Raw genomic sequence first — 13948 nt, 5'->3', positions numbered from 1 at the left:
AGTTAGAACATTCCAAGGCCACTGACCCGTCCTTGTCCCCGGGAAGACTCCGACCGGAGTTTCACAGGGCTGGGCTCCAGTGAGAAACTACCTATGAGCAAGCAGGGATGCAGCCTTGGAATGTTCTGGAACCGCCCCCATCCCGCTGCCCTCATAGAAGGTAGGAGTGCCTGCCAGGAGGCGGTCACGCTGATGGGAACACAGGCCACGCAGCACTCAGGAAGTCAGCCTCCGCCTGGGCCTGCCCACTCTGCCGCTGACCTCCTGCTACCTCAAGAACTCTCACAGCCACCGCCCGCCCAGCACCTTCCATACGCTAGGAAGTACTCCACGGGCCCGTTTACCTCGTTAGGAGAAAAAACTTGCCTGAAATCTGCGGGGCCCTTGAAGGGAAAAACAGCCGGCTCCAGGCCTCAACAGGCCCGGGTCCAGCCCCGGCTCAGCCCCTGACCAGCTGACGGCTAGACCACACTGCCTCACCTCACAGAGGCCGCCTCCCGCCGGGGCCAGCCAGGGCCCCTCGAGCAGCGGGCTGAGGGATAAGCAAGGTCAGGTGCACGGCTCTCAGCACACAGTGCCTGGCCCACGGCTGTCAAAGTTACTCACGACTACCAGCAGGCTGGAAAGCCCAGGTGGCCCACGGCCTGCCCCCCGCTGCCGAGGCAGAGCAGAGACAGAGTGTGAGACACCTGACTTCACAGCCCCTCCCCAGGTGGGGCCCTGAAATCATGACTCCGGCTGCTGGCTTCACCCCAGCCCCCAGCAGACGGGTGCATCCAAGCCACTCCAGCCTGGGGCCAGCAAGGCCCTGGATTCCCAAGGGCAAGACAGGCCATGGCCTGAGCTCCGCTCTGGACTGAAAAAGACGATGGCCTTCCGTAGGAGTAGCATAGAGAATGGAAGGAGGGACAGACAACAGGCCTCTTTCACCAGAGAGTCTCCCAGGGCACAGAGGGCTTGACCAGCCCCATGGGAGGCTCACAACGGGTGCAGAGAGGCCCTGGGTGTACTCACCTTGGCAGCGGCCCTTCTGCCCCAACCTCTTCTTTAAAGTCCCACATAACGGCAAGTCCACTCTGCCTCCGTGTGTGGCCCCGGGTGATGGCTGTGCCTGCTGGACAGTATTCTAGCTCAGGATGGAGCCCCCACCCGTTCTCACCGCCAACTCCAACTCAAGACATCAATTTGTTTCCCAGCACAAACACCTATGACATCTTGGTACAGGTTGCCCTGTTTTGTGAGCTAGTCACAAGCGTCGTCACCTGGCACACAGCCGACCCATGACTGTCCCTGGTATGGCTGGCCACAGGCAAACGTGGACGTCACATCCACAAACCATTACCAACTCAGAAGGAACAGGGGTCCTGGCTGTTGTCTGGAAAACCTTCAATCAGGAGAACAAGAAGGCAACAAAGAAGGCGGGATGGGTCTCAAGGCTTGGAACAAAACACCAAAGCCTCGCTCAGGAAACACCGACACCCGATGGCCCCGGGGGAGGGGGGGGCGGAGGGGACACCGTGACACTGGGCTGTGAGCCAGAACAAAAACTCAGGAGGGCCTGACTCTGAACATGAAGCAGTTTCACACAAACCCTACCGATTTATTTCACGCGTGTTTAACACAGGACTTTCTAAAAAATCGTCCAATGGTTCTAAAAACTACCTCCGTAAGTAAATCGTTAAGATCCCAACCACAAAGAAAGCACTGTGTTCTGATCGGCGGCCTTGTTTCCCTCCTGGTGGCCCTCACCGGCCCCCGGCATCTCAGTTCGGGGTGTGAGTCCAGGGACGCGCGTCCAGACATCTCCTGTGCTCCGCCCCCCACGGCAGTGCCCTCGGACGCTCATCTCGTAGCCGAAGACCTCAAGACAGGCTCCACCAGACCCCAGACGGGCCCTGAAGTGGGAAGGGGTGCCTGCAGGGACCTGGGACCATCCTGGACACCGGGTGCCTGCAGAAGGACTGATCCCGCTGGGTCGCAGAGCCAGGGCAGGGACAGGCCAGGTGAGCCTCCACCCTGCTGGCCTGCAGGAGCCCAGGGGCCAGACGGGGGCTCCTGCGGTGCACGTCGGCAGGAGGAGCTGGAGACAGGAGAAGGCTCCTGTGGACAGTGCGGGCACGGATCCCCTGGCCCGTCCCCAAGGTCACCTCTTAGAGACGGGCCCGGTGTGGTTCCGGGCCCCCCCCTCCCCACCCAGCCCCTCTCTTCACAGGCCGGTGGGCCCCTGCTGTGGGGACCAGTGCCAAGGCCCAGGATGCTGCAGAACCGACTGCTTCCCAGGCAGCACCCGGCATGCCTCGGGCCCTGAGAGAGACGGACACGTTGTGCTTGGGGCCACAGACCTGCCACAGCCTCTAGGACCCACGAGACACCGAGCTGCTGCTCTGGGAGCAGCCGGAAGGGCAGACCGGGAGGGGCGCCCCAGAACCCGGCCTGTTCCTCCAAGCGCTGTGCTCACGTGCAGGCCCCAGTCAGGGCTCCACGCGGGTCCTGAGTCAGCACACCTGGGTCTCAGGGGAAGGCTGGCCTTACTGGGGAGCATGTCACTTGGAGACAAAAGGTTCTCCTCTTTAGGAGAAGCCTAGGCATCCACCTCCCCTCAGACCACTGTCTGGAGCCGCCTGTGCCCACTGGGGCGGGGCCCCTCGAGCCCCCACCCCCATCCCGGCAACGCAGCACAGTCAGGGCCGGGAGTGGATCAGAGCCGGGGAGGCGGGTGCTGGCTCAGTCCATGCCGTTCGTCGCCACTACAGCCGCCATCGGACGGCAGCCTGGCACCGACCGCCCCACCAAAGGCGCCCCAGTGTTGTGTGTCCGGGGGACACAGTCTGCTCTATAATGGGGACACCTGCCCCACCCTGAGGCCCAAGTAGAGGGGCCAAGAAGGCGACGCGGGGCAGGCCCTGGCTCAGTACACGCAGGAGGGAGGAAAGAGGCCAGGAGCCAGCCAGGCCAGCGGCCCAGGGCGCCCCATGCTGGACCGACGGCTCAGGTGTCCTGACTGGAGGGTGACAGCACACAGCCCACGTCCAGGATGCCATGCCAGGCTGAACGGGGACGAGTGGGCAGCAAGGCCAGCCGGGTCCGTGGCCCCCCAGTGCTCCCATGTCCCTCGGTAACATCGCGGGGATCTCCTGAGCAGGACTGAGACCTGCAAGCTCAGGAGGAGTGCGCTCCTCCTCCCCGAGCCCGGGAGGAGGGGACAAGGCCCTCTCTCTCAGCATCCAACCCTCCCACGAAAGGCAGCCTGTCCCAGGCAGCCCAGCCAGCACATCCACGCCGGGGGGGGATGGCCCCGAGGGAGCGGCATCTAGAACCGCACGGCACCTGCGAGCGCCTCTCCCTGCCGATGGCACCCGAAAGCCCAGGGCCAGCGCCAGCCACCATTCCGACCCGAAGCCCCCGGCGCACAGCGGTCAGTCCCATGAGCCAAGCCAACCTCCCGGACACAGGACATGTGCTGGACGCCAGACCCACAGGGACAGCCCAGGCAAGACACTCCTGAGCCAGCTGGGGACTCCACAGAACCCCAGCGCTGGGCCCCGGTGCCTCCAGGCCACCCCATTGTGTTCAGCGGCCGAGCACCAGGCATCCAGCCAACGAGGAGCCCGTGCAGAGCTGACAGTCTCTGGGACGTGACTTAGGCACAAGAAGCTGCCACAGCCAGGCAGCTCCGAGGTCAGCACAACAGAGAAACTGCCCCTCGCCACCCGGCTACTCCAGACAGGGTGCGGGACGGTGGCAGGCCAGGACGTGCACCCCGCAGCACACCGGACAGCAGTGATGGCGGGCGCTGCCACCCCCCAGAAGACACCCCCCGACGGGGCACCCCCGGGAGTGCCTCTAAAGCAAACACACGCCATACGCATACACACGCGTCCTCACGTTCGCACACGCGCGCAGGCAAGCACACACAAGCACACGCAAGCACACACAGCAGGCACTTCCATTGCCAGGGAAGCTGCCTATCAGAGCCCAGCGGGCCTTCCCCGGCCGAGGGTCCACTGAGCTCCGTCCACGCCAGACCCCAGGCTTCTGATGGCAGCAATCGCTCCAGCGTGATTGTCCAGCTGTGCGTGAGGGAAAGCGGGCCCGGGGTCAGCGGCACAAGGCTTCCCGGGGCTCCCCCGGGCACCCACCTGGAGGAGAACGTGGGACACAGCAGAGGGTAATGGGCAGGGCCCGGGCAGCCAGGCCTCAATGGGGAAAAGCCAGCCGCGGGCTGAGCCCAGGTCAGCTCCCTCCCCACGAGCACCCAACACCCACCACCTTGCAACCAGCCTTACCAACGGCACCAGCGACAGCCAACCTGCCTGGACTCCGGCTCCGGGAGCCCCGGGCTCACCCACCACCTTCACAGGGCAGCTGCGGCCGGGCCGGCTTCCCCACAACAGCCTACAGGGTGGGGACGACCAGGACAGCCTCTAGTGACCGGCCTGGTCGTGTGGACCAAGGCCCAGAAGCCTCAACACCATAAACAATCACATCCACGGCTTTCCCTGGGAAACTCGTCCTTCTCAGGCTGTCTCCCACCTTCCCACGTCCTCAGGACAAGCCACGGATGCCCCTATCCTGGAGACGCTCGTTGCACCAGCGCTCCCCTCCAGGGTCACAAGGTCACCTGAGAGCCACGGCTGCTTCGCCTACTGGACCACGAGAACACAAACCTGCCAGTCACTTCCCCAGAATCCCCAGGAACAGAGGCCAGCTTCTACAGAAGCCCCTTTCCCTACATCGGTCATCGGAGGTCTCTCCCGAGAGGGCTGTAGTTGGGGCTTCATTCTGAGCACTTTGTGCCTGGCCCCCGCCCCACTCCGTCCCTCACTCCAGGCAAACCCCCCAGGGCTGCCCCCCTTGGCCAGGTCTTGGACTCTGGGGTCTGCTGCCTGCACCCCCCATCCCCTGAAGGACCCGGCCCAGTGCCTGTCGCCCTGCCCAGCCCCGAGGGTGAGTTCTCAGGGGACATCAGGGAGGCATTCTGCTGCTCTCCCCTTCAGCTTCTGTGAAATTCCCCGAGGACGTGGCTCCCGCAGAAGCTGGGCCACAGAGAAAAAGGTGAAAGTCTGTGTTGCTGGTTCTTCCAGGGAGGAGTGCGGTCTATTCTCACATTTTTAATCAGCGAGGCCAAGGACGAGTGTCCCCGCCGCTCCCGCCTCTGCCAAGGCAAACAGCACTCAGAGCTGGAGCTGAAAGGATGCAGGGCCAAAGCAAACAGCCGCGCTGCAGCGCAGGGGACACAGAGGGGCCACATCCCGGCCACCCTTCCGCAAGCCACCGACCCAGGAAGGGAGGCAGCGCGGCCCCCGGCCGAAACAGAGGGCCAGCCAGGTCCACACGGGTGGCTCCAGCTGTGTCTCCGTTGGGCTGCTGTCTGCCTGGCCGGCGTGCCCCCGCCGCCCACCTGTACCGGCTCTGCTGGGAGCCCGAGCTCCCCAGCGACAGAGAACAAAAGGGTAGCACAGCCCCGGCACTCCAGATTGGCAGTAGGGCCACAGAGCGTCGGAAGGCACCGCTACAACCCAACCCGCCCGGCCTTGCGTTGCAGCGGGGCTGCTGTGAGGACGGGAAGCGGGTCGCGGGGGGCAAGCCCTGCTTCACCAAAGCGGCTGCGTCCAGCCCTGCAGATCCTGGGTCTATCTCTGCGCGCTTGCCCACGGAGCTCATTAGTGAAACCTGAGCTGACAGCACCGCACAGACTTGCTGTTGAATGTGCACCCCAACCCTCCAGGCCTGCTTCCAGGGGTTCACGGCCCTTGCCGTCATGCCTGCCTGCAGATCTCCGGGTAAATCACAGCTCCGCCTAGAAGCCGCTCGGCGGTGACTGCACGCCTCACTGCCCAGGCTGTGAGAGTTTTAGTGCGGATGATCGTGGGTTCCCCAGAGCGAAGCCAGGCCGTGCACCCCTCCCGATCCTCGCCATGGAAGTTCCTGTTTAATGGTTTCGTTGCAGAAGCAAGGAAAATAGGAAAGAGACCCTCTGCCTGGCACTTCCCTCCCCCCCCCTTCGAGAACGAGCACATGGTTACGGAACTAATGACTAATGACTTAATGAAGCTCCCTTCCCGACAGCGTTGCAGAGCAACACGACCAGAAACGTATGCCACACACTCTGTGACACCAAACACAAAACCCCAGACGCTGTTCCTTTTCCGTGCCTAGTCCTCAGCCGTCTTTGACTCATGTTTACCCAGCAGCTCCAACATGGCTCCAGAGCCCGACTTACTCAATCCCGACCCGGCTTCAGAATTCCTGCCATGACCCAGCTCTAACTTGAAACCCTACGTGAGAAGCCGGTTACCGGACAGTCTGCCACCCGAAACCCAGCTGAAAGAAAAGGGGGCCACCTGGGAGGTCTCCCTCTGGCTGTCCAGAGCCTGAGCCAGCTAAGGGGGAGGGCCTCACAGGCCACTGGCTAAAGAGGCACAGCCAATTGTTAACACAACTGGGGGCCCTGCAATCCCATTTAGTGGCCGTGAACCAGCAGCCACGGCGTAAACACCTGAATCTCCCAGCCCACACTTAACCTTCAGATACGGTTCTGAAATAAGCACCTTTGTAAGAGGATTGCTGTGGACGCCGGGGCCGATCCCTCTGGAGAAAATGCCCGCCTGGACTGCACTGGGCCCTGAGCCCCTGGGAGCCTGGGTCTGTTTCACTGGGGGTGAGGGTCTAAACCGAGAAAACAGACGCTGGAGAAACAGAAACCCAAGGGCCTGTTAACCTCGACAAGGCACACAAATGACCAGGGAGGGGGCCCGAGGGTCTTCCCGCGGCGCTCCGCGGGCTAGTGACAGCGACAGTGTGCAGAGGGGAACGCGAACCCCACTCTCCACACACATCAGAGGCAGGCGCGCCAGCCTCCTACACAATTAGTCTTCTCCTCCGCGGTTACATAAGATGATGGATTATCTGTCCACCCCTCCAACCTGCCCGCGCGCGACCTCCCACCTGGGGCCCCGTCCATCACTGCCCGAGAAGGAGTTGCGGAAGGGGAAAGCCTGTTGAGGAGAAAGTGCCCAAAGGCTTGCGTAACCTGGCTGGAGGGGCCACCACGGGGCCATCACGCCGTCCGGGTGCAGGGCGACGCGCGGCGCGGCCCCTGGACCCCCGGCGGCCCCCGCCCCGCTCCACTCCGGTCCGAGGGGCCCCGTCCCCCGGGCGCCCGCGCGGACGCGCGCGGAAGGGCGCGCGGGGCGACGCAGGGCTGCCGGGGCGGGGGGCTCCTGAGCCCACCTGCGAACGAGCGGCTGGCGCCGGGTCCCGCTGCCGCTCCGAGAAGACCCCCAAGGGCCAGGGCCGCCCTGGTCGGGCCCGGGCGCGCGGACGGCGCGGGCTCACCTTGTAGACATTTTCCGTGAGCCGGTGCATCTCCTCCGTGCGCGACAGCGACATGGTGCTGGTCCGGCGGCACCGCGGAGCGGAGCGGGGGCACGGGCGACGGCGGCGACGGAGGCGGGCGCGGCAGAAACGGACGGGCAGCGCGCGAAGCCGGACCAGAAACGCGGCACCCCGCCGGCGGCCGCCTTTATAACCACCAGGCCCCGCCCCCCGTAGGCTCCGCCCCCCGCACCCGGATCACCGCCCCCGGCCGCCCGCCCCCGCCCTGCCGCGCCGCTGCCAGGCAACCGGCAGGCCCCGCCCCCGCACCGCCCTTCCCATTGGTAGGTTCCGGAGATGGAGGAGGAGGCGGGGCCCGCGGGCCGGCTCAGGGCAGCAATTGGCCGGTAGCGCTGTCGATCGCGGGGGAGGAGGCGGAGGCGCGGCGCGGGCCTCGGCCCTGGGAACAGCCTGGGGGCCGGGCGACAGCCGGGCTGGGGGCGGGGCGGCGTGGGCCGGTGGCGCTGGAGGCGGAGAGCGGAAGGTGGGCGAGAGCGCGTGGGGGCGGCTCTTCGCTGAGTCGCGAGTCGGGGCGGCCCCTGGGCGCCGCTCCCTGCCAGTGGCGGGGGGCGCGGGCTCGCGCAGGGCGGGGGAGAGTCCCTGGGCAGCCGGCCGCGCGGGCGGAGTGAATGATGGGGAGAGGCCGGCACGCAGCCGCACGGTCCGGCCCGGACCCGGAGTTTTGGGAGGTAAGTCTGCGGACGGCGGAGACTCGGGCCACGGGGAGGATGGGCCCTGGGGAGGATCCTGAGACGGAAGGATACTGGGGGGGTGGTACCTAACGGGGGTGGACTCTGGGGAGGACGCTGGGAAGGCTGGACCTTGGGAGGGGGTGGTGCTCTGCGGGAAGACCCTGGGAGGGGAGGACCCTGGAAGGGGTGAGCATGGGGTGGGGTGGGCCCTGAGGAAAACCCTGGGGAGGGGCACCCTGGGGCTCGGGGAGGAGAACTTGCCAGGAAGATGGTAGAGGGGGCGGATGGGGGGTGGGGAGAGGACCCTGTGGAGAGGACGGCGGGGGACCCCCAGGGAAGGAGAGGACCCTGATGGCAGACGACCCTTGCTGGGGGCAGTTTCTTTGGGGAGGAGGACCCTGTGGTGGAGGAGAGCCTTCCTTGAAGGATCAAGGGGCCAGAGCTGCCTGGTTTTCCAGGGAGGTTCCACCGGGGAAGCTGACCAAGCTGGCACACAGGGATCCCAGTACAATTCCTTTGAAAAAATATTTATATAAATTAGAGTTGCATTTGGAGGAATTATTTGCTTTACGCTGTGAAACACCAGATCTGAGTGTTTCCCTATAACAAAGCCCTGACATTGTGCCAGCGTCCCATCCAGGATGGTCACTCATACTTTCCCTTCAAGCCCAGGTGCCCAGGGAGACACAGCCCCACAAGACATCAGTCCGACAGCCGGGACTAAGGCAAGTCCCGAAGTCACAGCCAGTCTACCAGGACCCAGGTGGACCGCATTCTGCTTCGTAGGATCATCCCGAAGAAAGGACAGCAACGTGCAGGACGAGGTTGCCTGCCCTCCTGTCTGCAAGCCTTCCGTCACAGGCAGATTCTTTTTGGTTGAATTTCCTTCCTGAAACCAGCTGTGGCTTCCTCTCCTTCATTGTGTTTGCAGAGTTTTAAAGTAGACGCCTGCGTTTATAGGTTTTGGGATTCTTTTGGTTGTAAGTGACAGAAAGCAGTTCAAACCGGCTCTGACGACTGGGATGTTCATCTGCTTGTGCGGCTGTGAAGTTAGGGTTGTCTCCTTCCCCTTCTTTCTCTTTCCTTCCCGGCCACCATGGTGTGGTGCATGCTTGCCTCCCGCCGGCCCTGGGACCAGCGTCTGTTGAACTGACCGGGGTCAGGGGCTGAGGTGGAGCTGGGTGGGGGCGGGGTAGAGCTGGCTGCTGCTTGCCCAAAGGGAAGTGACGTGGTTGGGGTCAGAAGAATGACAGGTGGAAGCCGGCAGGAAAACCGGGGAGGGGGTGGGGGGGTGTAGTCTGGAGAGTCCTGGGCTGGCTCCCCCCCGCGGTCTCAAGACAGTGGAGGGAGGAGAGAGTCCTCTCCCGAGAAGCATCTGTAGTCCTAAGCACCGCTCCACTCTCTGGAAGGTTCTGCCCTTGACTACCGTTCTCCTGCCCAAGGGCATGCTCCCCTTTGGTAGCAGCTGAGGTAGGGCAGCCCCTCCGAGCCTGGCCTGCCTTCCAGCAGCCATCCTGGGCCTCTCCCTCTCCCTGGCAGCTGGGCAGGAGGGGAGCGGTGGGGGAGGGGCGCTGTCAGCACCCTGCCGCAAGTGGAACTGAGCGAGCCTCTCGTGGAGTGTCACCCAGAAAGCGAGCGGGGCTGATGGCAGGCACAGAGTGAGACGCGGGCGAGGCTGTCCTATCGAGACCTGGAGACCTGGACCCGGCCTGGCGGCCTCTCCGAACCACCAGACTCCAGAAAGGTCTCCAGCATACGTGCTCGGTCCTTCAGCTGTGAGGAGGGGTCTTAGCCCCCTCCCCCACCCGCCAGGAGACCACCAGTGTTCTCTGGGGGTTTTCTTACTTGTGTGGAAGTTCTTTCACGTGGTGATGGTGTCTGGGGGCCGGGACTGAGGACCAAGGGTAAGGTCCTAGGGCCTGAGTGGTGGACGAGACGAGATGGTGGTGTCGGGGTACTGACGGTCAGCAGCAGCACACAGCTCCCAGGACTTAGGGGGCCACCCTTGTCTTGGCACCTCTTTCTTTCGGAGTGTTCAGGGCCCTTATAAACCCCACTTGTTCCTTCTCCTTAACTCAGAGTGTGTTGGGGGCTGTGGGATCCAGCCCCTGGCCCGGGGGTTGGCACTCGGGGCAGCTGGGAAATCATCACCCCGACTTGGGGTCTGGCCCCACCCCCTCCAACCCGGCCAGAGCAAGGCATTGTCACGATGGAGAAGTCCGAGAGGACCAGCGCCAGCCAAGATGGGCGGTCCCAGCACCCCGGAACAGGGTGGTGGTCTTCCTGCACTTGGGCAGGGCTGAGGGGCAGCTGGTGTCCCCGAGGAAGCAGGTGCACTGGCACTCTGTTTCCCTGTCACTTCTGATCATTGGTCCTCACCTCTGCGGTCCTGCGCCACCAGGGAGGCGTGTAGCCATGGGGATCTTCGGCACGTAGCTCTGAACCAGAGGGCCCTCCCCCGCCCCAGCCCCGCACACCGGCTCCGGGCCCTCGCGCATGCAGGGTGCTGGGCTGCAGTCAGAGGCGAGAACCTGACCGTGTGGTGCTGTGGACGCCGACCTCCGGCTCAGCAGACCCCAGCCTGGGCGGCCCAGGAGACAAGGCTGCAGGCAGGGAGAATAAAAGTGCGTCTCTTCATCAGCTTATTTTTAGGCGTGTTATATAAGTGGTTCCATCTCAGCGTCACGTAGGGAGGGGGGTCTCAGATTTAATTACAGGATGACAGCCTTTGCTTTTCAAGCAAGCTGTTCTCCTGGCAGGCAGGCACAAGGATTTGTGAATTTTTGCTAAACAGAAGGAGCCCTTTCTGAGGTGGCCGCCCAGCAAAACTTTGAAGGGTTTTCGCCACATCTCTCTGTCCAGCTTAACCTGGTTTTGGCTGGGCTTGGCCTACGGGGTGGCCATTTGTCTCGGATCACAGGGACATCTGTGCTTGGCAAGGGGGCTGTTTCTCTCTCCCTCCGCCTCCCCCTTCCTCCCCGCTCTCAGAGAAGGAGCCACCCAATCCAGACTTCTCTTCCTTTTTTTCCTTCCTGGATTCAAGCACTTGTAATCAGTAACCAGAAAGTTCCAGAGCAGGAAGGACGGGCATCCCTAGCAGGACCTCATCTTTCCTGTCTGCCCTGGCCTACACCACTGACATCCCCCCCACGCCCCTCCAGCCTCCCGTCCGTGCCAGGTGCCCCTGGTGATTGGCCTGGGCCATGTCACCGGCACAACTGTCCGAATTGTGTCCAGAGGACTGTTTTCTGGTTCCTGGCCAGGCCCACACGCTTTGTGACTGTCAGCAGTATCAGCAAGAAAGCCGGAGCTGCCCGGAGCGGGAAGCTCACAGGCTCGGGGGAGTCCTGCCTGCCGCCAGCAGGAAGGTCACCTCAGCAGCCTCCGGCACACCGTGGCTCTGTCCGGCACAAAAGGAGAGCCGTGTTTCCTGCCACTGGGTGAGGCCTGACCTCTCCCAGCTGGGTGTGCTGTTGAGGGAGTGGACGCAGAGGACAGGAAGAGTCGGTACCGGGAGCCAGTCACTGAGACAGCCCGGCGGGGCTTGGGCACTGCCATAGCCTCTTCCAGCCCCACCTGGGTGGAGGTGGGCCGTGGCAGCTGCCGCAGAACATGGGGATGATTCAGGGTGCAGACAGCAGGAAGGCACCAAGGGGCGCCTGGGTGGCTCAGTCGGTTAAGCGCCCGACTTCGGCTCAGGTCGTGATCTCATGGCTCATGAGTTCGAGCCCCGAGTGGGCTCTGTGCTGACAGCTCAGAGTCTGGAGCCTGCTTCGGAGTCTGTGTGTCCTTCTTGATCTGCCCCTCCCCTGCTCATGTTCTGTCTCTGTCTGTCTCTCTCAAAACTAAATAAAAACATTAAAAAAAAAAAAGAGGAAGAGGAAGAAGGAAAGCACTGAGAACTGTGTCTGGCATGTGGCAAGCCCTTAAATGGTCTAGAGATTATCATTGTTAGCCCTTGGACATTTCTAGAAAGCACCAGATGCCATGTAGAAAGGCACATGAGAAGCCGTCTCAAGAAGTCTCCCGGGCCCTTGAGTGTGTGCTGTGCAGGGCCACCTCCCTCTCGAGAGCACAGGAGGAGGGAGAAGGAGCTTTACCGGGAGACAGACAGGCGGGCCAGGTCGCAGCTGCAGTTGGGCATCGCGGTGATCACGCGTGGCCCTTCAGCTCTGTGGTCTACCTCCCAGAACCCTGTCACCCCCATGTAACCTCCAGACACATCCCAACGGAGGGACGGCCCCAGCAGCCCCAGAACTGCCCGGCCACGGGAAACCAGGGACGTGAGACACGGCTCAGCCCAGAGGCCCCAGGGGAGACGTGACGATGGGGCAACAGGAAAACCAAGGACACCTGAGCAGAGTATGGACTTTGGTTGACAGCAGCGAACCCATAGGAGTTTGTGATTATTGACACACTCCGTGTGCCGACGGGAGGTGTTGGCGGGAAACAGGCGGGGGGGGGGGGGGAGGGGATCTTTGCAGTAATTATATAAATTGAAAACTGTCCGGAAATTAAAAGTTTCTTAAAAGGGGGGGTGCACCAGCCCCTACCTGGCCTGTATCTCACCGGAGACCCCTGCCTCTGTGGGAACAGCAGGTGGAGCCGTCGTCCCTCCCCTTCCCTCCCCTCCCTGGAGCCCGGTCTGTGGACAGCAGCTCGTGCAGGAGGCCGGCACAGGGCCCCAGTGTGCGACCCTGCATGGCCAGGACAGGCCAGGGCCAAGGCCAGGAAGGGGTGAGCCCGGGCTGACCTGCCACTCCAGGTGAGGGCTGTCCCCTCCTCCCCCCCAGTTGGTTACCTAGATTTGCTCTTTCCCCCAAACCTGCTCATCCTTGGCCTGCACACAGTTTAAAGGCTTTCTTCTCTGTAACTAAAATATTGCCCCTGGACAGGACAGATTCCTCGTGGGCCTGCAGGGATCTGTGCCGTTACCTTGTCTGTCCCGGGAGGGAGCACGGGGTACGTGCCCTTGAGGGAGGTGTGAGTGAGCTGGGCTCTCTCCAGGCTGCCCTGCACAGACGGAGCACAGACGGAGACGGAGGAGGGCAGGACAGGCTCAGGTGTGGCTTCAGGCCCCTCCTGGCCCCCTAGAAAGGCAGCCTAGAATGTTCTCCGTTCTCCGCTTCCCCCAGCTTCCCTCCTGGCCAGACCTGGAGGGGCTGGAGGGGGCTCCCTGCGTGTGGGGGAGCCAGGAGGTGCCGGCCCTGAGGCAGGGCTGGGTGGGAGAGGTTCCCCAGCAACCGGCGGCCCCTTTACATAATCACTGCGCCTCGGCGTGACTCCAGGGGCCGTGGGAGGCAGCGCGGGGGTGAGTGCCGGGGCGCGAAGAGGCTCAGAGTTTCTCTGGGGGCTCCTCCCCCCTGCAGCTTAGCGTCATTTCGCGTCTGCCAGCTCGGTCACCCACCTGCTGATTAGAATACGTTAACTGACAATGCAGATTTAAATAGCCCAGGCAGGTGATGCGGGCGCCCCCATACCTGGGCCTCCCCAGGCCAGGTGAGGCGGGAGGGCTGGGGGGGGGGGTCGCCTGAGCCGACGAAGGGACGGGGGCGGGGAGACCCACGCCCCATAGGGCACGCCCAGCTTTGGTGCGGCCCTCCAGCCGGTGAGCGGGACCCTGAGGTTCCCGCACCTCCGTCAGAAGGAGATTAGCGGTGAGGAGGCCCCGGGCACACACGGCCATGGCTGGTCACTCCGCTGCCCCGGGGGGCACAGGGAAGACGCTGGCGTCACACGCACTTGCTGCCTCTCTGTCCGGAGACACAATCTTGGTGTTCCTCTCTCTGCTTCTCAACGGACTTACGCCGGCCGGACAGTGATCTGGAAGGTGTTTTGGAGCAGAGAGGAGGGGACGTGTTCTCTGGAGTCTGGACTTG

The 13948-nt window shown here is 63.3% G+C and overlaps 1 protein-coding gene and 1 long non-coding RNA gene across 6 annotated transcripts in view; one reads left to right on the top strand and one right to left on the bottom strand.

The window, feature by feature from the left end:
- BAIAP2 (BAR/IMD domain containing adaptor protein 2) overlaps window positions 1-7460 on the bottom strand; it is a 62700-nt gene extending 55240 nt beyond the window's left edge. For 4 of the 5 annotated variants that reach the window (XR_003964913.1, XM_030297024.1, XM_030297022.1 and 1 more), the window contains exon 1: window positions 7339-7460. Coding sequence is in view for 4 of the 5 variants with exons in the window: in XM_030297024.1 (XP_030152884.1) it covers window positions 7339-7392 (54 nt within the window). In the remaining variant the exon portion in view is untranslated. The remainder of the gene's footprint in view (window positions 1-7338) is intronic. The other variant, XM_030297023.2, reaches the window with a different exon arrangement.
- Window positions 7461-7864: 404 nt separating this feature from the next.
- On the top strand, window positions 7865-10709 carry LOC115501818. Its single transcript, XR_003964914.2, has 2 exons — window positions 7865-8066; window positions 8737-10709. It is a non-coding gene; the product is annotated as an uncharacterized LOC115501818 (long non-coding RNA).
- The last annotated feature ends 3239 nt before the right edge of the window (window positions 10710-13948 follow it).

This window comes from Lynx canadensis, chromosome E1 (assembly GCF_007474595.2).
Source record: "Lynx canadensis isolate LIC74 chromosome E1, mLynCan4.pri.v2, whole genome shotgun sequence".
Taxonomy (NCBI): domain Eukaryota; kingdom Metazoa; phylum Chordata; class Mammalia; order Carnivora; family Felidae; genus Lynx; species Lynx canadensis.
Note: the sequence above shows the minus strand (reverse complement) of the source record. Positions and strands in the feature narration are given on the sequence as shown.